This window comes from Corella eumyota, chromosome 7, assembly GCF_963082875.1.
Source record: "Corella eumyota chromosome 7, kaCorEumy4.1, whole genome shotgun sequence".
Classification (NCBI taxonomy): Eukaryota; Metazoa; Chordata; class Ascidiacea; order Phlebobranchia; family Corellidae; genus Corella; species Corella eumyota.
The window spans coordinates 9,565,817-9,588,768 of NC_137496.1; the positions used below are offsets into that span (position 1 = coordinate 9,565,817).

Here is a 22,952-nt window from a genome sequence, read left to right on the forward strand (position 1 = left end):
AATATTCAAGTTTGAATTGGCAAGAATTTCTCTATGCAGTTTACATGATTCAACATCTTTCTCTGGATGAATTTGAATCTGTATTAACCTGGTTAATGGAGGATTTAAAAGCAAAAACTTCTCAGTTTAAAGTGTGCAAATTTCTTTTTGGTTTGTGTAATGAACAGAACATAACAGAAGTTGGGTTGATGTTGGGTTTTGATCCTGATTTAGCTGGAAAGAAAAATATTTTGTTCAACTGTATTGGTTTTTATATGGAGCATGACTATTTACCAAATCCCCTTTTTTTATATAAATTAACAAAAGAATATGGAAGAGAGCTTCAAGTTTGGTTTGTTGAACATTTACCTTCACACATGAAAATTGTTGGTGAACTTTATCCAAGTGATGTCACAAGTTTTGTTGAAATTCTACAACTTTCGATAAAACCAGTGGTGTTAGATGTTTATCCATTGTTTAAGGATGGCAGTTTAACAATGTTTACTCACCAAGTTCTCCCAGTAGTAAAAGAAAAATCAAACTTAAAGGTAATCTAGCAATTCTTTGTTGTTATAAAAACTTAGTTTTGTACAAGTTTGTTTATTTTTTTAAAAATTTACTATTTGTAATAGTCTAATTTATTAATTTGTAGATTGGGGACATGTATTTGAAGCCCAGCAAACTTTTTCTTTTTGAAAATTTAAGAAACCACAAACTCTCACTTGATGACATCACAAAGCTGTGTGATTGTTTGCACAAAATTAAAAGACTGATTCTTTCTTATTGTGGAGTTGATTCTGAAGGGCGTGAATTACTAAGAGTTGCAAGAAATAACAATGCAAAAGTTTGTAAATATGTTTTGTATTTTGTAGGGGTATTTGATCTTAGTATATATATATATATATAAATTATTTTATACAGCTAAATTTACTTACAACTAATATACGTGGAGTTTCTGGTTTGCCAGAAGAATATTGTATTAGACAAGACAAATCTGATCAGTCTTCAAATGAACCAGTAATACAAAAATCTAACCAGGTAAATAGGCAATATGGTGTTCTTTTAATAGATATAATTTGACTAAAACAATATGAAAATCAAATACTTTTAAAATTATTGTTTTAGAAGAAAGATTCAACTACATTAGGACTAAAAAATAATGCGAAATTTACATCTGGTTAGTTTGTTTTATTTTTTAAAACCTTAGTTATAATTTTTTTGTATATTTTTTTATTTGATGTTTTATTATTAGTTAACAATTTTTTTGGTAATTAAATTTAATAAATCTAATCATATTATGTGCAAAGTGATTGGTGTTAAAGGAGGTAGAGTTGAAGTATCGGGATGTTACATTGATATTCCTGAAGGTGCACTTACTGAGGATGTTCCAATTACTGTTCATGTTGTTTATTGTAATGATGGTACTTTTCCAACTAAGGTTGTGGTTTACAAAGTTGTTCTACATATATTTATAGTACAAATCAACATATTTTTTATTACTTTTAAAAAAAAACGTAATTACAGAATAACTCAACTTATTTGTTGACTCCACAATTTGAATGCTTGCCACATGGATTAAAGTTTAAGGTTCCAGTGAAAATTTCTCTTTCTACCCCATTTTACTCAACAACTGGAACCTGTGTTGCAACAGTAATTAATTATTGTTGTGTTTTGTTTAAAATTCTTTAATATTCACTTATTTTTATTATTTTACTTTTGCAAAAGACCTTTTTCGTTGGATAAAAAACTTTTTTTGTTGGATAAAAAACTTTTTTAAGCTCAAATTTTTGATCTTATGACAAATATTTCCTTATTTTATCATGGCTTATCAAAAAAGTAAATCATTTTGAATAAATTAAAGTTTCTATACACTAACTCCTAAATAAAAGGACTTTTTTACATTTAATCGTCAATTTCTAGTGCTGCTGCCATTTATATATTTTGCTAAATAGAAAAAACTATTTGATTCAATATTTAATTTGCCTAAAAATTTATACGTTTAATCCAAAGTGATGCTCTGTTCGATGTTACTAAATGTTCATGTTTAAATCTACATATATTCAAATTTACATTAATATATCTATAAATATAGAATAGCTTTGCATTTTAGAACTTAGTTTACTAACATTTTATTTCTTTATTATTTTTTAGCCTCAAGTAAGTCAAGATGGAATTGTTTGGGAAGATCTTGTTGATGTTATTTTGGGAGTGTCTCAAACAATTCAGTTTCAAGTTGATCATTTATCTTGGTAGTTATTGAATGTTTATTTATTTGTTTTAAAAACGATTATGTTTTTTTTATTTAAACTGATTTTATATACAAGGTTTCAAGTAATAACAGATTGGCTACAGCATTATCTCAGTAATCCAGTAAAACGACAAATATTTGATTGCTACCATGAACCACCAAAGTCATATTTAACTTTGTATGTTATGGACACAGAAGACCGTCTTAAATCGAATGGGAATCGGGTTTTTGTTGTACATGTTCCAATAAGGTTATTGTTTTGTATATATAACTTTAATAAAATAATAAAGTCAAAAACAACTTAATCCAATTTTGCACTTAAATATTTAGACAAAAGGACGAAGTGTTGTTTGATATTTTTCACAAAGATTATGAACCTTTTTTAAAAACATATGACAGTACAGATTGTCAATCTGGTGTTATCAGAACAAACCCCAAACCAGGATTTGAAAACAAAAACCCATCAGGGGAAATATTTACTTATTCGGCCACAAATCTGACAACTCGAAAGGTTAAAAGGGACGATTTTGAATATCCTTTAATTCCAAATCAAGCAGGTTAGTTTTTTTTGTAAGTTACATTTTAAGTGATTTGTATAAAAACTAATATTTACCCCATAATATTGTGTTTGTTTTTTGATTTCATTATTTTTTATTATGGTTCGGAATCTTCGATTTCGAAACATATTGTTATCGACAGTATTATTAATATCATTACTATTCTTTTTCAATGTTCGTGCAAAATCTCTTTTTTTAAAAGTGCTAGACCAGTGCTTTTCAACCTTTACAAAGACGGTTCGCACTGTTTTGTTTAAATAAAATTTCATCCGCACAAGCAACCGAAGTTGCGTAAAATCAGATTATACATACCCTATGAACGTATTTTAAGAAACACAAATGAATTCTTGTTTATTAAAGAAAAATAACGAATACTGACTTTAAAATGTAAAAAAATGTGTTAAGAATATCCGCATGTCTTTATGCGAAATATTAAATTTTGTTAATGGCTCGGTTGCTGCTGCATATTTTTTGCAATTTCGTTCCAGTTCGGAACAACGTCATGCTCCAATGCTCCCCGCATAAGGTCGTCTAGTGTCCCAGTAAGAAGACAACTTCTCTTTTTAGTCTTAATATCAACCAGAAAAAAAACCTTTTCGGCCAAATAGGTGGTTGGATTTTGCACAAGAACTTCTAGCGCTTGAATTGCCAGGTCTTCGTAAGGGCTGTCGAGGGCTCTTGTCCAGAATTCAGCGTGTTTTCCACGGCTAAAAAAAGCTTGTTGACATAGGTTGTTTTTTAGATTTTCGCCCAAATAACCTGGAGGGGGTTGTTCGCCGAAAGGATTCAAAATCCATAGTTTTGATTGCAGTACTGTTGCCTGCTGACTAGGGGGTTGTTCGCCGAAAGGATTCAAAATCCATAGTTTTGATTGCAGTACTGTTGCCTGCTGACTAGGGAAGTAGGCTTCAAAATTATCAATCAAAATCTGCATATGAGAGCCGACTATTTTGATAATTCGTTGCTCAATGTTTTGTTCTGTTTCCTCCCATCTACAAAAAGACATAAAATTGTTAGTGCATAATTTTTCTTTTAAATTTTCAATGTCATTTTTGAAAGATGTAATTTTGGAGGTCGCTTCAAATATATCAATTCCAGAACCTTGAAGAGTGAGGTTTAGCATGTTAAGCAGATTAAATATGTCAACGAGATAAGCCAGTTTAGCAAGCCAGAATGAATCTTGAAATAAAAGAGCTTTATGATCCTTTCGTCTATCAAACCACACATTGAGTTCCTGTCGCAATTTCCACACTCTTTCCATTACTTTTCCACGAGACAGCCACCTCACTTCAGAATGATAAACGAGGCGCCCACCGCCTCCCATTTCTCTGACAAGTTCATCAAACGCACGACTTTTCTTCGGACTATTTAATATTACATTTACAATTTTGATAACATCGGAAATCACATCGGCAAGTTGGTAGTTTTTTTCTTTATTGCCCAGTTTCTTGGCAACCAGTGCTTCGCGATGTATAATGCAATGGATACTCACAACCTCTGGTATGACTTGCTTTATGAGCGCAACAACCCCATTTCTAATGCCGATCATAGCCCTTGCGCCGTCGGTGGACACAGCCTTGCATTTTAACCACGTCACACCATGTTCCACAAGGTAATTGTCCAATTTTGAAAAGATACTTGCTGCAGTGGTATCTATACAAATGGGGAGACAAAACAGATAATGATCGACGAGTTTTATGCGTTCCTTGTCTGGAAAGCGAACATATGCAATCAACTGAGCTTGCCTGGTAATATCAGTCGTTTCATCGAATTGAATTCCAAAGCAGGGAGCGTTACGGAGCTTGGTTAGAATTGCTTCTTTGAGTGATGCAGCAATTACCGCACATCTCCTTTGCATGGAGTTATCAGACAATGCCAGTTTTTGCACTTCGGTGACAGCCGTTGATCCACCATGAATTTCCCGTGCTACTATTTCCAGACAAGGTTTTATAACGCTTTCTGCCAAGGTAAATGGCTTTCTTGCAGACATTAGGACATGAGCTATTTTTAGTGATGATAAGATGAGGCAGTGATCAGAGGGTTCCATTGCAAATTGCTGGAACTGTCGCTTCTGTTCAACAAATTGTCGTGTTTGTCGTTTGAAGAATGAGCCCGACTTGTTTTTGTGTTCTGAATGTTTAGTGTCTCTGTGCCTTTTCAGTTTGCACTTCTCCATAGATGGATTGTGGTATATGACATGGCAGAGAGAAGAGCGAGCCGAAGGGTAGTCTTCGTCCGATTCTCGGACAAATCCCAGCTCAGTAAATGCATCGTTCCATTTTCGTTTTTTGCATAATTGTCTCTTATTCATTTTAGATGTCGACGGTTCAATATTTTCTGGTTCTTCTTCCATTACCACTTCCTGTTGTTCTACTGCATCTGCCCGCAAAAAAATTACGGCGTTATTAATTTTCTTACTAATGTTCAAAATTTGTCCCAACTGGCCGTGTTACTGTAACTGTAAGAATAATTGTAAATAAACTAGACTTGCTATTTCTACAAAAAAAACGCTCTGTAAAAAATGATATTCACGTAAAACTATTAGGATTATGACGTTACAATATTGTGAGAATATAGTTTTAGAAAATCATGTGGTTAACGCATGTACAATGCATGATCATTTGTGGCGAAATATCAAATTGTACGTAATTACTGATCTGCTAACTTTGGACATTAATCAGGTGATCGCTAATACCCTCAAAAAATGATTTACGATTACTTGTTTTGATCGGCATTATCACTACATTGCCCATATTTTTGGAAAATGTGAACCTAAAATATTATCGAGATTATCTAAAATAATGAGAAAAAATGACCAGCTATTCTCATCCGCACCGTGTTTGTTATCCGCACTGCATATTTTCGTATACGCACAAAGGCGTACCGCCTCACAGGTTGAAAAGCATTGTGCTAGACGATTGAAATTTTCACAAATTGTTAGTTATCATAAATGAAAGCTCAAGTTCGTGTATCAAGTTTTGGTGATCGTTATTTACGAAATAATCGCTTGTTTATTGAATCGATCGCTTTTTATGTTTAAAATTATTGAACTAGCGTTTGTGGTGCGCACGTACGATCGGGGGTATAGAAAAATACTCGCGACAATGGATTAAAAAAGTAATTGTTGCAAAATGTGGCTTAATTTCGTTTATTAAGTTTAATGATCAATAATTAGTAATCATATTATATTTACTTTAATTTTAAATCTATCGCATTCGGTGAAGAAAACATTTTTTTAAATTCTCCTGCTTCTACATATTTGTACTCTTAGGGTGTTATATATAATTTGATTAATTTAATTACTAATGTTATGTAATCATTTATTAGAAATTTAATTAAATATATCACACTACACGTGAAATATCATCATGAAAAAGTTTTCGCGCAATAATTCTTTGTTAAAGTACTGCAGGATTAAAATTTTTACGCATTGGTAACTATCGTAAATGCCAGCTTAAATTTGTTTATCTAGTTTTGGTAATCGACATTTACGGAATAATCACATGTTTATTGAATCAATTGCTTATATATTTTGAACCAGCATTTGTAGCGCAAACGTACGATCAGGACCTTAATTGCAACATTGTGTTAAAATGCAGCTAATAATAAGACACTTCAATGTTAGTTAATCCCGTGGCATAAATTCATATATGAAGTCAAGTTATCACTCATTAGTAAATCTGTACATATCTATTAAATATTAAATTTATCGCACTCTGTTTTATAAATTTTGGGTCATCGCAAAAAATCAAAATTTTAAATTTTCAAGCTTCTGCATATTTAGGCGCTTTATTACATTATATAATCTCTGATTAATTTTGCTTATAAATGTCATGTAATCATTTTATTAGTATTTGATATTTATTAAATATATCGAACGTGTAAAATATCATCATCGTTAAAAGATGTTAAAGAGTGTTAAAAAGTTTAGTGAATGACCTGCCTGTGTCAATAATCAAATCATCTTTAAAGATTTCGAACCATCATTTATTTGTCAAATAAATCTAGTATTGTATTTGATATTGCTGTTTCTCAATTAGGTTGAACAATTTTTAACTTTTTTTTACCTATTTTTGTTATTAAATTTTTTCTTAAGTTTATTAGAAACAATAATTATGTACAAATTAGCAAAGGCTTTTTATTTAAAGAAAAGCAGTTTGAAAACCCAAATGCTAAGCCTGAGAAAGTGCAACAAGTCCCGGGTTTCAATGAACTGACCACCGATGTAAAAGAAACAGTATTTTAAAAATATATTTTTATTAAAATTCAAAACTGAGTGGATATAATTTGACATCCGGTAGTTGTATTGAAAATATCTTGTTTAGGGTGGATGCATTCCTTCAACTTCCACTGAACCTTCTTCAACAACACATAAGCCACTTAAAGGTTATTTTTGTATTTAACAATCCAGTCCTTTTAAAAGTTTTAATGTCTATTGTAATATAGTCTAAAACCACATTTAATGCAATTTCGCTAACAACCTAAATAAAATTTTATAGTGGTAATAGAAACAAACTTGTTTAATATGCACTTTTATGCTAACCCAATTAATTAGTTGAATGGTTGTTTAGATAATTTTGAACCAAATAATGGGTTTAATATTGGCGACAACTCCACAATTAACTTAACTGGTAAGTTTTAAAAGTTTTGTGTAACTATGGTAATATGGAAAGCATATTTTTTTTAATAAATCTGTTTCTGTATAAATAGTTTATGGTACAACATTGCCGATTACCTTCTATGTTATTTTATTGTAGTTGTCAAAATGGAAGAATGCAAGTTGAACGATTGTGATGTATTGATCAAAGAAATGAAAAAGATTAATATTATCCCTGGTTCTGATAGCAGCGATGTAGAAAAAAAGTCGGACTAAAAAGATAATTTTGCTAGTCTGAAAAATTAATAAAAAAATTAATTTTGAAAAAAGCTATAATTTCATTTTTTTGAAGTTGTTATTTTTTTACTGTGATTTAATTACTTCTTCACATTTTAACTTATAACTTTTGATTCGTTTATTATATATGCACCAGCAGCGTGGTGTATTGGTAAGATCACTTGCTACACCACCATGAGATCGTGGGTTTTACGCCCACTGCTCTTATGCTGTAGCGCCCTTGAGTAAGGCGCTATATACTGTGTGAACTCCTGCTGAGCCAGCACCAATCAGCAGCATAATTATCAGGCAATTATAATCTATAATATTTCAAACTGCCACAGGCAACTCGAGACTGGGTACAAGTAACTGATGTTACTCTATGTTTAGGTCGCGCATTCGAACTTCCCACATCGAGGATAAATGTATATATACAAAAAGATATTTTTTTTTATTTTCTAATTATAAAATGTTAAAGTAACTGTAATTAAGAATTACTGGTAATTAATATGTGTGGTCGTATGCAGTAAATCAGTGATTATTTGCAGTATTTGCCTTAAAGTTATTCTTAAAATATTAGGACTTGCTGTAGAATGGACTCTTTTTATCTAAAATGGTATTATTTTACATTTTGTATCTTAAATTTCTTTGTCTTATTATTTTGTGCTATTTTTTAATTCAGCATCTGCTAGTGCTATGCCAAAACAGTATGCATTTTTTGATTTATTTTAAATTTTTATTAAAATTGTACAAATTTTTTAAATTAATTTTGTACAAGTTTTTCAAATTAATTTTGTAATCAACTATGCTTCAGATAAATTTTACATTTTTCTTCATTCTTTTAAAGCAATTATTGTCGCTTTTGTGTCTTACAAATAACGCTTTATTTTAGTTGCTTTAAATCTCACTATAACAAAAATTTTGTGCTTTGCATTTTTAGTTCTTTTTTATTAGATTTTAAGTCTTGCATTTTAAAGTTGTTTTTATGTATAATCAAATTTATAAGTCCCAATTTTAAAAGATTTTTAGGATTAAATTATGTCTTGAAACCATACTTACAAAATAAATTTAAAATTATGGAAGCAAAATTGTCCAAGCTTTGCTATCATTTAACTAAAATAATAAATATATTCGGACAGAACAACCGGCAGCAACTAATTATTGCATTACCCTGTAGATAAGTAGGGGGGCACTTAATTATAAGATAACGGGTGTGTAGGGACTGAGGTCAAGAAAAATCTAATCATAAAAGTTGTGGCTCCTAAGGGTGCTCTTATCCAAATAATATGGCAATAACGTTTAAAGTATAAGTCTCTATTGTCTAAAATTGGGTTTAAGACCCGAAACGGTCAAAAATAGCAAACCGAATCTTCAGAAAACATCTATTTATTAATCAAGCACATTCATCACATAATTTTTCCTAAAGTTACACTACACATATACAAAACGGTATTACACGTACACACTACAAAAATCTGGTTTCTAGGTTACATACATAGCGATAAACATAATTACGAGTACATTACACACAAAAAAAACGTCTTTCGTATATCGACTACATCCTTTATAATGGTATTTAACTGTTAACTAATTCTAAATTAAAACTTGGCAAAGTAAAAATAGGGGGTGTTTTAGGAACCAAAAAAATATACTAACTGTCAGAAAATAAAATCGCGCAGGAAAAACACAAAAACGGACAACTGTCAATCCACATTTTTACATCAAAAGGGTTACACTATTAACCCTTATTCTATGAAATTTATAGAATAATACTGAACAGGAAATTAGGCACAGCTTCCACTGGCTCTACATAACAAATAGCGACAATGTTTTACAAGGGCACGCGAAAAATATACAATTGGACCATGTTCAATATAATAACGAATAAATTTAGAGCGTCTAACTGCCTTATGGGCGTTAGACTTGTCCTTGAATAAAGGGATTAATTTGTTTGTCCCCTTTATAACCTGTATGGATTTAAATATACATAAATACAGTCTCTATGAGTTTTTTCATATCAATAAGTCTTTTGTACGGTGTTTAAACCGCATGGGATGGTAGCGAGTTTGCACTGTTTCGGTTCGCCGAACGAAAGTTATTATTGCGCCTGTGAAAATGGGTTTCTTACGTATTTCTTTTGTTTGTTGAATCAATATCAGTTGATTCTGGTTAATAATGTTCTGTTTTTGGTACCCCAGTGGCCAACGCTGTATTTTATTGTCCAAGGCCACCAACACGTCATACGGATTTCTCGTCGTTCGGTGTGAACCGGCATCAAGTCTGGTTTGAGGCTAGGAAAGCCTTGGCATTAAAATTGATGGAAATGCTAAGCGCTTTCCTACATACCCACCTCCGGCTTAAAAGGCGAAAATTGCAATTGTTTATTAAAAATTTAAATAAATCACCCTAACTTTTAACTGATTTTTTATTAGAGGGTTTTAGTATAGAACTAATACTTGCAATCGTTGGTGGAATAATTTTTGTAGTTTTGGTGGCGAAATCAATTTTTTGTTACAAGGAAAAGGCAACTCCAGACTGGGTCGAAGTAACTGATGTTACTCTATGTTTAGGTCGCACATTCGACCTTCCCACATCGAGGATAAAAATATAAAGTTTTTAAAACACAAATTGTTTATTAAGTTTAAATACATTTGATATTAAGCAGAATATGCCACACATTCTGTATTGAAAAAGTAAAGAGAACTACAGAAGAGAAAATTAAATTGTTATTAGAAATGTAATTCTAAATTTTGTTTGAGCCTGTTTAAAAAAATCTATAATATCCCAAATTGCCACAGGCAACTCGAGACTAGGTTGTGGTAACTGATGTTACACTGTGTTTAAGTCGCCCATTCGACTTTTCCACATCGAGGATAAAGATATGTACAAAAAAAATAAAAATTGTCACATTGTTGGTAAAATGCCGTTTTGGGAATTTGGTTTACTCGCTGTAGCGAGTTAAATTGCTGCAAAACCGGGAAGTCCCAACAATCCCGTGATGTTTGTGTAATAAATAAAAAAAAGGCAAAAATTAAAAAGTTTTTGCAAAATACAAGCTCGCCATAAATTTAAATAACACGGCAATTCTTTGCAGACAGTCTGACAATGTTTAGTATCTTGTTTAACGGAATGTAATGATTGGTGATGGCAAAAATTTGAATCGTTACTAGAAATTTAAAAACCAGTATCGTTAAATCGAAACTCTTTTTTTTATTCTTGTACAAAATTTTGTTAACTGAATTTTGGCCTATTCTTCTATTAGGAAGTGTTGTCGGTGTTTTTTTTATTAAACCTTATACCTCAACTTAAATCATTTCAGAATTACCCTTTTCTAGAAATGTAAGATGAAAGTAACAAGAAAATATATATTTATTATCAGGAATTTAAAATAATAATAATTCATTATTGGATGTATGGTAAATATTAAGTTAGGGTAAAGGTTCATAGAGCTTGAGTATATATATAAGTAAATATAAATATCTTGCCATCGGCAGCTAGTCTGGAAAGTAGGGCAGTTTTCGACGAGATCTTGTGCGTGCAAGCGTAAAAATTGGCGTGACCGCGCGTACATGCATATTAAAATTTTCGGTTTACGCGTGCACACGTGATTTATGTTAGCTTGTTTACCTTAATTTTGCATTTACTTTTAAAGCCAGGGGTGCAAAAAAAACAATTTCAGGCAAGCATTTTTTTCAACGAAAAAAATCTTGTGCGTGCACGCTGCCCTACTTTCCAGACTGGACGGCAGTGTGGTGTAGTGGTAAGAACACTTGCTACACCACATGAGGTTGTGGGTTCAATCCCCACTGCTCTTATGCTATAGCGCCCGTAAGTAGGGCACTATAAACAGTATTAACTCTTGCAAAGCCGGCACTTAATCAGCAGCATAATTATCAGGCAATTATAATCTATACAATATCCCAAACTGCTAAAGGCAATTTAAGACTAGGTCGGAGTAACTGATGTTACTCTATGTTTAGGTAGCGCATTTGACCTTTCCACATCAAGGATATATGTATATATTTTAAAACAACATGAAGTGATCAGTTGATTTAAAACCATTAGACCATAATGCTCTTATTATCTGTATTTTTAATAGGAATTATTGTATTTTAATACTAATATTATTTTAATAACCTAATGATATACTTTAATAAAATAATATATTTTTAATGATATATTTAATGATATATTTTTAGGATTTATTCAGTTTGTTTTCTAAAATCATGTTACGTTTATTAATCTTAAGTTTGGTAATTACTTTAACTTTTGGAGCTTCTGCCGAAGATGAAGTGAAGAGTTTTTTTGTCAACTATGACAAGTTTTAAACAATATTCCGGTTATCTTGATGCTACATCTTCTAAGCATTTTCATTACTGGTAGTTAGTTAATCATGTTTTTTTTGTATATATCTTTATCCTCGATGTGGGAAAGTCGAATGCGCGACTTAAACGTAAAGTAACATCAGTTACTCCGACCCAGTTTTGAGTTGCCTGTGGCAGATTGGGATATTATAGATTATAATTGCCCAATAATTATACTGCTGATTAAGTGCTGGCTCAGCAGGAGTTTATACCGTTTATAGAATCTACTCAAGGGCACTACAGCATTAGATCAGTGGGGATTAAACCAAAGACCTCATGTGTGGTGTAGCAAGTGTTCTTACCACTACACCACGCTGCCGGTTTAATAACTAATTTCCAAATGTTTTTATATACCAGTAGAATTTAGCATTTTAGATCGCCAGCATAGTGTAGTAGTTAAAACACTTTGTTTTACTACTTAAGGTTTTGGGTTTGATCTCCACTGCTCTTATGCTGTAGGTAGTGCCCTTGGCTAAGGCGCTTTAAACGCTATCAACTTCTGCTAAGCCAATACCTAATCAGCAGCTTAATTAGCGGAAATTATTATTTAGATATATCCAAACTGCCAAACGCAACTTGGAACTGGGTCAGGGTAACGGTTGGGATATTATTGACTATAATTGCTTAATTATTTTTGGTTCAGCAGGTGTTTATACTATTTATAGTGCCTTATTTAATTGCACAACAACATGAAAGCAGTGGGGATCAAACTTAGAACCTCACAATAACAATATCCATATATTATCATTAAGGTTAAGTTAAAGCAATTTTAATATTTAAGCAGTTAAGTCGATCTTCTTACAATAAGAATAAAAAAAAACACTTATATATGTTTTTTTTGTATTTTTTAGGTTTGTTGAATCTCAAAGCAATCCTGCAAATGATTCTGTAGTGTTATGGCTGAATGGAGGGCCAGGTTGTAGCTCACTGGATGGATTTCTTTCAGAAAATGGCCCATTACATGTAAAAATTGTTGTATAAAATTAAAAAATTAAAAAAAAAATGGAGGCAATCTAGGTTCCGAAAACAGGGTGGACATTATAGCGCGCAAATTTTTGTGTGTTGTCTACCCTAGTTTTACGATTTGTTTTCCCTACCACATAGTTTTCTGTTATAGCACTGGTTATTTTTAACAAGACGAACAAACAACGACCATGTAGTTAATAATATAAATACAATGCGCAAAAAATATTGACGTTGTACCACCAGCAACTTCGTTAATCAGACTAAAAAAGGCCAAGTTTTTTTTTGTATGTATATTTATCCTTAATGTGGGAAAGTTGAATGCGCGACTTAAACATAGATTAACATCAGTTACTCTGACCTAGTCTCAAGTTGCCTGTGGAAGTTTGTGATATTATAGATTATAATTGCCCGATAATTATGCTGCTGATAAAGTGCTGGCTCGGCAAGAGTTCATACCGTTTATATCGGCAAGAGTTCATACCGTTTATATCGCCTTACTCAAGTGCGCTACAGCGTGAGAGCGGTGGGGATTGAACCCACAACCTCATGGGTGGTGTAGCAAATGTTCTTACCACTACAGCATGCTACCGGTGTTATTTTATAAGTTATTTGGTTATTAAAAATTCTATGTTATTCGACAACAAATGCTTTGTTATATGGCAACAAAAAAGGCTACCTTATTTGGCACTAGTTTGTATGTAAGTCGGCAGAATGAGATTTGTAAACTCGTAATATTAAGCTAAATAAAGTGCGCGCTAATATTCTACTAAAATTTTAGGGTCGACATTGTTCTCCATCCCTGCTTCTGTATTTGTATACTTACTACATTAGGTGTTGGGTTCGATTCTTACTGCTTTTAAGCTGTAGCATTTTTAAGTAACATGATATAAACAGTATGAACGTTTGCCTATTCAATATTTAAACAACAAATTTTTTTAATAGGCAATTATAGTCAATAGAATCCCAAACTGCCAAAGTCAACTTGAGACTGGGTCAGAGTAACAAATGTTACCCTATGTTTAGGCCGTGAAGTTGACCTTTCTACATCGAGGATAAAAAAATACATGAAAAAACAACTTTAAAATTTTTAATTTTTTGTTAGGTAAATAGTGATGGAAAAACACTATTCGCTAACTCATACAGTTGGAACAAGATTGCAAATGTGTTATACTTAGAATCTCCGGAAGGTGTCGGTTATTCTTACGATGACAATGGTGATATGACGACTGATGATGACAAGGTATAAATTTTGGACTAAATTTACTTTAGAATTTTTTTAAAATTGTAGAACCGTAAACCTATATATGCATGTGATAAATTACCTGCGCACCACAAATGGCAGTTTTAATTATTTATTAAGCCTTTATATAAGATATACATTTATATATTGTCCACTAAGCTTCGTTATATGTAGATTTTATATAATTTGCCCATAGTAATCAATTTATGAACAGGCAACGTGGTGTAGTGGTCAGAACACTTCCTACACTACATGAGGTCCAGGGTTTGACCCCCTGTGATCTCATGCTGTAACGCCCTTGAGTAAGGCGCTATAAACTATATGAACTCCTGCTGAGCCAGCACTTAACCAGCAGTGTAATTACCGGGCAATTATAATGTGTGATATCTCAACTGCCACAGGCAACTCGAGACTGGGTCGGGTAACTGATGTTACTCTATGTTTAGGTCCCGCATTTGACCTTTTTCACATTGAGGATAAAGATATACAAAAAAAATATATATATAAAGTATCACATTTGAGTACTTCTGCAATTTGCGTGTATTTTAAATAGTTCGCCCAATTATGGATAAAAATCTATTTTTCTATAGGTTTCTCTTCACAACTATAATGCCATCGTTGGTTTTTTTAAAAAATTTCCGGAATATTCTTCTAACAAGTTTTTTGTAACTGGTGAGAGTTATGGAGGAATATATGTTCCTACGCTCAGTGTTAGAATTATGCAAGGAGCTGCTAAAATCAATTTTCAGGTTTGTTAGGTTTTAAAAAAATGACAGCGTGGTGTAGTGGTTAGAACACTTTTTACATGAGGTCCTGGGTTCAATGGTATGAACTCCTGCTGAGCCAGCACTTAATCAACATGGAATTACCAGGCAATTATAATCAATGTAATATCCCAAACTGCCACAGGCAACTCGAGACTGGGTCGGGGTAACTAATGTTACTCTATGTTTAGGTTACTCATTCGACCTTTCCACATCGAGGATTAAGATATAAAGAAAAAAAAAATTTTATAGAAGACATGAATTACAACATGAGGTCCTGGGTTCAATCCCCACTGCTTCCATACTTTAGCTTTCTTGAGTAAGGCGCTATAAATGAATTATATAAGTTAATCATTTTTTTTGTTTTTAGGGTATGGCAATTGGAAATGGTCTTTCAAGTTTTTCTTATAATGATAACTCTCTTGTTTATTTTGCATATTATCATGGGCTATTCGGTGAAGTGTAAGTTATATAATAAAATATATGTTATACTATGGGCAATGTGGTATAGTAGACAGTAGTCTGTAGTGGTTACAACACTTGGGTTTACTACATAAGGTCATAGGTTTGATTCCCACTGCTTTTAGACTGTAGTGTCCTTAAATAAGGCACTATATGCGATATGAACTTCTGTTAAGCGAAAAAAAACAATTTTGGGCAATTTTAGTCAATTATATTCCAAACTGGAAAAGTCAACTTAAGACTGGGTCAGGGTAACAAATTTTACTTTATGTTAAGGTTGTGAAGTTGACCTTTTTTCATTGAGGATAAATATATCTTAAAAGTGACCTTAAATTTAAAAATTTTTACAATATTTTTTTTTTTTAGTTTATGGAAAAGTTTGACAACTAAATGCTGTGATGGGTTAGAAAGTCGACAGGCCTGTAATTTTTCCAGCACCGCCAACGGTTGTCCTGACCCTGTAAGTGATTATTTAATTTTAATTTATACAATACTGGCAATAATCAAAATTTAAATTGTTTAAAATGGTCGCAACTTTTAACTAATATTTGTCAGCGATAATTTACCCGCACACCACAAATGACAGTTTTATTTATTTTAAATAAATTAAACATAAACATGTATTCTTTGGTATATATATTTATCCTCGATGTGGGAAGGTTTAATGCGCGACTTAAACATAGAGTAACATTTGTTACCCCGACCCAATCTTGAGTTGACTTTGCCAGTTTGGGATATTATTAAATATAATTGTCTGATAATTAATCTGCTAATTTTTTGGCTCAGCAGGGGTTTATACTGTGTACAGCGTCTTACTTAAGAATGTTACAGTATGAAGGCTTAACCGGCAGCGTGGTGTAGTAGTAAGAATGATTGTTACACCACCATGAGGTTGTGGGTTCAATCCCTACTGATCTCATGCTGTAGCGCCCTTGAGTAAGGCGCTATAAACGGTTTGAACTCCTGCTAAGCCAGCACTTAATCAGCAGCATAATTATCAGGCAATTATAATCTATAATATCCCAAACTGCCACAGGCAACTCGAGAGTGGGTTGGAGTAACTGATGTTACTCTATGTTTAAGTCGCGCATTCGACTTTCCCACATCGAGGAAGATATATACAAAAAAAAAAGATGTGAGGATCAAACCCAGGGTCTTACGTAGTAATGCCAAATATTTTAAAAAACAAAATATAAATATCATATATTTGACTGATTTGTTTTCAAATTTTTTTTTAAAGGTAGCAGAAGCATTTCAATATGTGTACAACTCTTTTAAACGAGTATGCTTTATATATGGACTGTTATGGTGGAGATAAAGGAACGTTTGAGAGATACAAACATGATATGGCTCACTTATTTCCAAATATGGACAAGTTTATGAAATCTCTTATCATGGAACAAAAGGTAGTTACATATATTATAAATAAAATTTAAAAAAAATAAAGTTGTTAGGCTTTTGGAAAATAGTTTTTAAGACCCTATTATGGCTATATTACCATATTTTCACCATATTGACACTATATTATTACCATATTTTTTGAGAACATTTTATTACCATGTTACCATATTATTAAGATAGTTTGTAAAACCATATTACTACCATACTACATGAGGTACTGCGTTTGATCTCCAATGCCTTCATGCTGTAGCACCTTCGAGTAAGGTGGGGTGGTGTAGTGGTAACCACACTTGGGGTCATGGGTTCAATCCCCACTGACTTTATGCTGTAGCGCTCTTGAGTAAGGGCTATAAACGGTAAGAACTCCTGCTGAGCCAACACTTAATCAGCAGCATAATTATCGAGAAATTACAATTTATTTAATATCCCAAAGCAACTTAAGACTGGATCAGGGTAACTGTTGTTACTCTATGTTTATGTCGAGCATTTGATCTTCCCACATTGAGGATAAAGATAAAAAAAAAAATTAAGGTGCTATAAATAAACACACTTCTGCTAAGCCAAATACCAATATGCAGAAATTATTGGGATATATGTTTAATAGTATCCCAAACTGCTAAAGTCAATTTAAGACTAGGTTGGGGTAACAAATGTTATTTTATATTTTACATGTAACATCATTCTTTTCACATTGAGGATAAACAAATACAAAAAAATAACCAAAACTTTTTTTTAAAGTGATGTCGTTCAATACACCACGTTGTATCAAAGCATGCTCTCCCATTACCAAACGCTTTTAAAATCACTCGACTTTCGAATACTTCTCTACAATGGTGATACGGACATGGCTTGTAACTTTCTTGGGGATGAATGGTTTGTAGACGATCTCAAACTGCCTTTGGAGAAAAGTCGAGCACCTTGGTATGTTAACGGCCAAGTTGCTGGTTTTCGCAAGAAATTTAAGCAAGTTACTTTCACTACAATAAGGGTAAGTAAATATTTATTTTTTAAATTTGATTTTTTTTATGTTTGGTGTTTTCTATTTATTTATCCTCGATGTGGAAAGGTCGAATGCACAAGCTAAACACACAGTAACATCAGCTACTTTGACCCAGTCTCAAGTTGACTTTGGCAGTTAGGGATATTATAGAATATAATTGCCCGATAATGAAATTGCCAGTTGTTTTTATGTATAATTAATAGTGCCCTAATAACAGGCTTTTTGGCATGAAAAAATAGGGATCAAACCTCGAACCTCATGTAGTGAAGCTTAATGTTCCACCATGTCCTGCTGTCAGTGTTCAATCAATGTTTTTTTATATATGTTTTTATCCTCGATGTGGGAAGATCAAATGCGGGACCTAAACATGGAAAAACAACTGACACCTCGACCCAGTTTCGAGTTGCCTGTGAAAGTTTTGAATATTATAGATTATAATTGCTCGATGATTATGCTGCTAATTAAGTGCTGGCTCAGCAGAAGATCATACTGTTTACAGCACCTTACTTAAGGGTGCTACAGCATAAGAGCATTGGGGATTGAACCCACAACCTTATGTCATGTAGCAAATGTTCTTACCTCTACACCACGCTGCCAGTCCTATACCACGATATTGCTTTTTTGAATTACGAAATTAATACCATAGAACATTGTTTCAGGGATGCTACAAATTCTTGATCCTTTTGACTATGCATATACTTAAGCTTCTATATAATATAATATTTAATTTTTAGGGAGATGGTCATATGGTTCCGCAGTGGGCACCCACCTATGCATATGCCATGTTTGATAATTTCATCAACGATAAGCCATTCCTTACAAAATAAAAAATTTCCGATAAAATGTCACAAATTTAAGAGTACTGATTACAATAGACATTTAAACTCTTTATTATTTATAAAAAATTTACAAATCACTTATATATAAAAGTTCAAGATAAGATTAATAAAAAATTTTTGTTTGCAATATTTTCGAAATCATAAATAAAATGTAATTTTTGTTTTTTGTTTGTGCAATTTTATTTGATTCTATCTCATTAATTAACTGATTTATAATAGATTTCAGCATGTACTATGTATATGCTTTTTTTATTACACTTCTGTAAAACAAAGTTCAAAAATGAAATAGTAAAATTTTAATCTAAAATTTTAATCACTGTTTTAAAAAATTTTAATCACTGTTAATTACTGTTCTAAAATTTTAATCACTAAAATAGTAAAATTTTAATCACTGTTTTAAACTGTAAAACTTTGAATTTTGAGGATTTAAAATATGCGATATTTTTTTGTGTGTTAGTATTTTGATTTTGTTAAATAATTTTTATTTTTTTTTGTATATATCTTTATCCTCGATGTGGGAAAGTCGAATGCGCGACTTAAACATAGAGTAACATAAGTTACTCCGACCCAGTCTCGAGTTGCCTGTTGCAGTTTGGGGTATTATAGAGACTATAATTGCCCGGTAATTATGCTGCTGATTAAGTGCTGGCTCAGCAGGAGTTTATACCGTTTATAGCGCATTACTCAAGGGCGCTACAGCATAAGAGCAGTGGGGTTTAAACTCAGGACCACATGTAGTGAAGAGAGTGCTCTGACTACTACACCATGCTGCCGGTATTGGTTTAAACTTGGTTTAATTTTTTTAAATTTTGTCAGGTGCGAACCCATTTACTTTCACTTCGAGTAAACAAATTGTCTACAAAAGAACAAAATGAAATTTTACAATCTGACAATATTTTGTCAACCAGCAAATCACAAGAAACTGAAAAAAGTATTTTAATTATTGGCTTAAATATTATTTTTTATTTTGTTTTTTTCTAGAATATTTATGGTTTTGTAACAGGCTATCAAACCGACAGCGTGGTGTAGTGGTAAGAACACTTGCTACACCACACATGAAGTTGTGGGTTCAATCCCCACTGCCCTCATGCTGTAGCGCCCTTGAGTAAGGCGCTATAAACGGTATGAACTCCTGCTGAGCCAGCACTTAATCAGCAGCTTAAACATCGGTTAATTATAAGCTATATAATATCCCAAACTGCCACAGGCAACTCGAGACTTGGTCGGTGTAACTGATGTTACTCTATGTTTAAGTCGCGCATTCGACTTTTCCACATCGAGGATAAAGATATATACTAAAAAAAACAATTTTTTTTTTAGAATTCAGGTTTTTTAGAAAAAAGAAAAATTTAAAATCTGAAACAAAAAAGGCCAATCAAAAAGAAGGTTAGTGATATTACTTATAAAGCCAGCAGCATGTTGTAGTGGTCTAAACACTTGGCTTCAGTGCATTAGGTCAATCTTCATATTTTTCATGCTTTAGTGGCTTCAAGTTTTGAACCAGCAGCGTTGTGTAGTGGTAAGAACACTTGCTACACCACACATGAAGTTGTGGGTTCAATCCCCACTGCCCTCATGCTGTAGCGCCCTTGAGTAAGGCGCTATAAACGGTATGAACTCTTGCTAAGCCAGAATTAAATCAGCAGCGTAATGACCGGGCAATTATAATCTATATAATATCCCAAACTGCCACAGGCAACTCAAGACTGGGTCGGTGTTTTTTGAATTTTAGCTCATCCCTATTAAAAAGCATTAGGTAAATTCTTCAACATATTTTGATAAAGCTTTTATTTTAAAACATTTTATACTTAATCTAGAAAGTTGATTTTTTAGGTGAAAACTCGCATTTAAATTTAAAAACTTTGCAAGCATCTGTTTCGGAGGAAGCTATGACAGGTGTGTTGAAATTTTATATTAAACTTTAGCTATTCACCTGTATTTTTATATGTTTGTATTAAGGTTTAACACTATTGATTTTGATGTTAAAAGATAACTTTATGATTTAATACAGTACCTAAAAACTGTATTGGCAGCAGTTTATAATAGTTAGATCACTTAGCTTCACATAATAAAGTCATAGGTTTGATCCCCACTGCTTCTATGTTATAACACCATTTAGTAAGGCACTATAAATGAAAAAACAGCTTATTAAATACCGGGCAATTGTAATTAATATTATTACAAACTGCTAAAACTAACTAAAGACTGGATAAGGTTAACAAATATTACTTTTGGTTATGCCGCAAAGTTAACCATTCAACATCGAGGATAAATAAATATAAAAAATGTGGATTTTTGAAAAATAAATATTTTTTTATTAATATTTTTCAAAATTCTAAGCAAAAATTTTAACAATAATCTGGTACTTTAAAAGTAAGTTGAGACTATTATACATGCCAGTATAAGTGTAATAATTAGAACACTAGGCTGTTCTAGTTAAGGTATTCTAAACTGTTAAAGTTAACTTAAGACTGGGTCTGGGTAACAACTGTTACTTTATGTTTATGCTGTAAAGTCGGCCTTTTTACATAAAAAATAGGATAAAAAAATATATAAATTTTTTTTTAGTTGAAGTCCCGCCAATAAGTTGATCTCAGCAAAGTGCAATGGAACAAAGTGCCAACAACATGGATTGTGAGTGTTTTATGCATTTAATAAAATCTAAAAAAATTACTAAATTTTAACAATTTTGAAACATTTATAATTTTTCAATTTAAAAAAAAAAATTTTTTTAAGTTAAAATTTTTTTTATTTTTTTTCTGAAAAATATTTTTAGGATGTGGTTATCTGTTCTTGAATTCTGCTGTTTCACCTCAAATTCACTTGTGATGTCATCAACTGATGATGTCACGGATAATGTCAAAATTGAAACTTTAGCCAAAGCTATGCAGATTCAACAGCAAAGGGCTGAGGTAAAAAAAATTAACCATCTGCATGGTGTAGTGGTTAGAACACCTGGTTTCACCATGTAGGGTCCTAAGTTTAATTCCCACTGATTCTGTGATGTAGCATTATTTAATAAGACATTATAAACATTATAAAATCATGCAGTGCTAACACTTAAAGTCATATATTAGCGATATTTTTTAGCTTAAAAATTAATTAAACTTTAAATAATTTCACCTGCTTTTCAAGTTATACAACTTTAAAAAAAAATTAAAATTAATTAAAAAAAAGAAAAGGGAACCCCTGTTTGTGATGACGTAGAAAGTACTAGCTTATATACATTCACTACACTACTTTTTACGTCACACAAAAATATGGTAATCTGTTTTTTATGTTAATAATTTTTCAGTATTTTTAAAAATTAAATTGTAAATACCACAGACATTTTTTAAAGGTTTTAAAGCCATTTGGTGATTCAGTGTCAACCATACTAACATGTTATATACATCACTTACAAAATTGCAAAACTCTGTAACATAACACTTCAATCAACAAATCTGTAATATTTAAGGTTACAGATTCTATGTTTGGGTTATGAAGTAAACCTTCCCATATTAAAAATAAATAAATATAAAAAATTAACAGTTTAAAATTAAAACAAACAATTTTTAAACATTTTTTTTCGAAATTAAAAATCAAAAATTTTGTTTTTAGATTAGAAAAAACACGGTTGAAAAAATGTTAAGTTTGTAAAAAATCAAGGATATATTACCTTCAGTTTATTTTTAAATGCTCGTCAGGTGTTTTGGTCTTTCTATGATTCAGCCTCTAACTAGAGATCATCTACAAATTGGGTAAACTAAAAAATTAATTTTACAAGAATAAAAAAAAAAATTTTTAAATTAAAAAAAATTCGTAAGCAAAATTAACTACATTTCAAAACTGTATTTTCAATATTTAATAGGTTATTTTGTTGTATTTTTTTATTTTTAATTTGGAAAGGTTAACTTTACAGCTTAAACACAGAGTAATATTTGTTGCCCTAACCCAGGGATATTATAGAATAAAATTGCCCGATAATTAAGCTGCTGATTAGGTGCTAGCTCAGCAGGTGTAAATGGCGCTACAGCATGGAATCACTGGGGATCGAACCCACGACCTCATGTAGTGTTAAAAGTGTTCTGACCACTACACCACGCTGCCGGCTATATAAAAAAAGTTGTTATGATAAGCCGACTACGGTTGGGTAGTGTTAATAACGCTCTTTAAAAGCCATTACATAAAAGGATTTTAAATTTTCATATTATTAATTTAGTGTAATGTTAGTTTTATTTAGTATTGCGCATTTAGTGTAATCAAGTACTTGTTTTATA

The 22,952-nt window shown here is 31.9% G+C and overlaps 2 protein-coding genes, 1 long non-coding RNA gene and 1 pseudogene across 5 annotated transcripts; all 4 read left to right on the forward strand.

Moving 5' to 3' along the window:
• Positions 1–470: 470 nt before the first annotated feature.
• Positions 471–2,148, forward strand: LOC145759982 (uncharacterized). The gene is made up of 6 exons (XM_082573843.1): positions 471–527; positions 632–823; positions 901–1,017; positions 1,105–1,156; positions 1,287–1,629; positions 2,131–2,148. The coding sequence occupies exons 1-5, from the start codon at positions 477–479 to the stop codon at positions 1,523–1,525; spliced, it is 651 nt and encodes a 216-aa protein (XP_082429969.1). The 5' UTR covers positions 471–476; the 3' UTR covers positions 1,526–1,629; positions 2,131–2,148.
• A 217-nt stretch (positions 2,149–2,365) lies between these two features.
• LOC145759984 (uncharacterized) lies at positions 2,366–8,354 on the forward strand. Of its 2 annotated transcripts, XR_014286565.1 has the most exons (5): positions 2,366–2,477; positions 2,558–2,784; positions 7,110–7,170; positions 7,356–7,415; positions 7,542–8,354. XR_014286565.1 is itself a non-coding variant. In XM_082573846.1 (3 exons), the coding sequence occupies exons 1-3, from the start codon at positions 2,413–2,415 to the stop codon at positions 7,136–7,138; spliced, it is 321 nt and encodes a 106-aa protein (XP_082429972.1). In that variant the 5' UTR covers positions 2,366–2,412; the 3' UTR covers positions 7,139–7,258. The 2 variants fall into 2 exon arrangements, 1 of the variants encoding a protein (XP_082429972.1); XM_082573846.1 differs by lacking the exons at positions 7,356–7,415; positions 7,542–8,354 and having other exon boundaries at positions 7,110–7,258.
• Positions 8,355–11,883: 3,529 nt separating this feature from the next.
• On the forward strand, positions 11,884–18,804 carry LOC145760311 (lysosomal protective protein-like; annotated as a pseudogene). The gene is made up of 10 exons (XR_014286581.1): positions 11,884–12,036; positions 12,873–12,984; positions 14,090–14,227; positions 14,818–14,976; positions 15,362–15,453; positions 15,820–15,913; positions 16,694–16,859; positions 17,031–17,068; positions 17,593–17,842; positions 18,589–18,804. The product of XR_014286581.1 is annotated as a lysosomal protective protein-like (transcript).
• Positions 18,805–19,458: 654 nt separating this feature from the next.
• LOC145760312 (uncharacterized) lies at positions 19,459–22,676 on the forward strand. Its single transcript, XR_014286582.1, has 7 exons — positions 19,459–19,467; positions 19,510–19,624; positions 20,014–20,079; positions 20,527–20,589; positions 21,262–21,327; positions 21,470–21,605; positions 22,294–22,676. It is a non-coding gene; the product is annotated as an uncharacterized LOC145760312 (long non-coding RNA).
• The last annotated feature ends 276 nt before the right edge of the window (positions 22,677–22,952 follow it).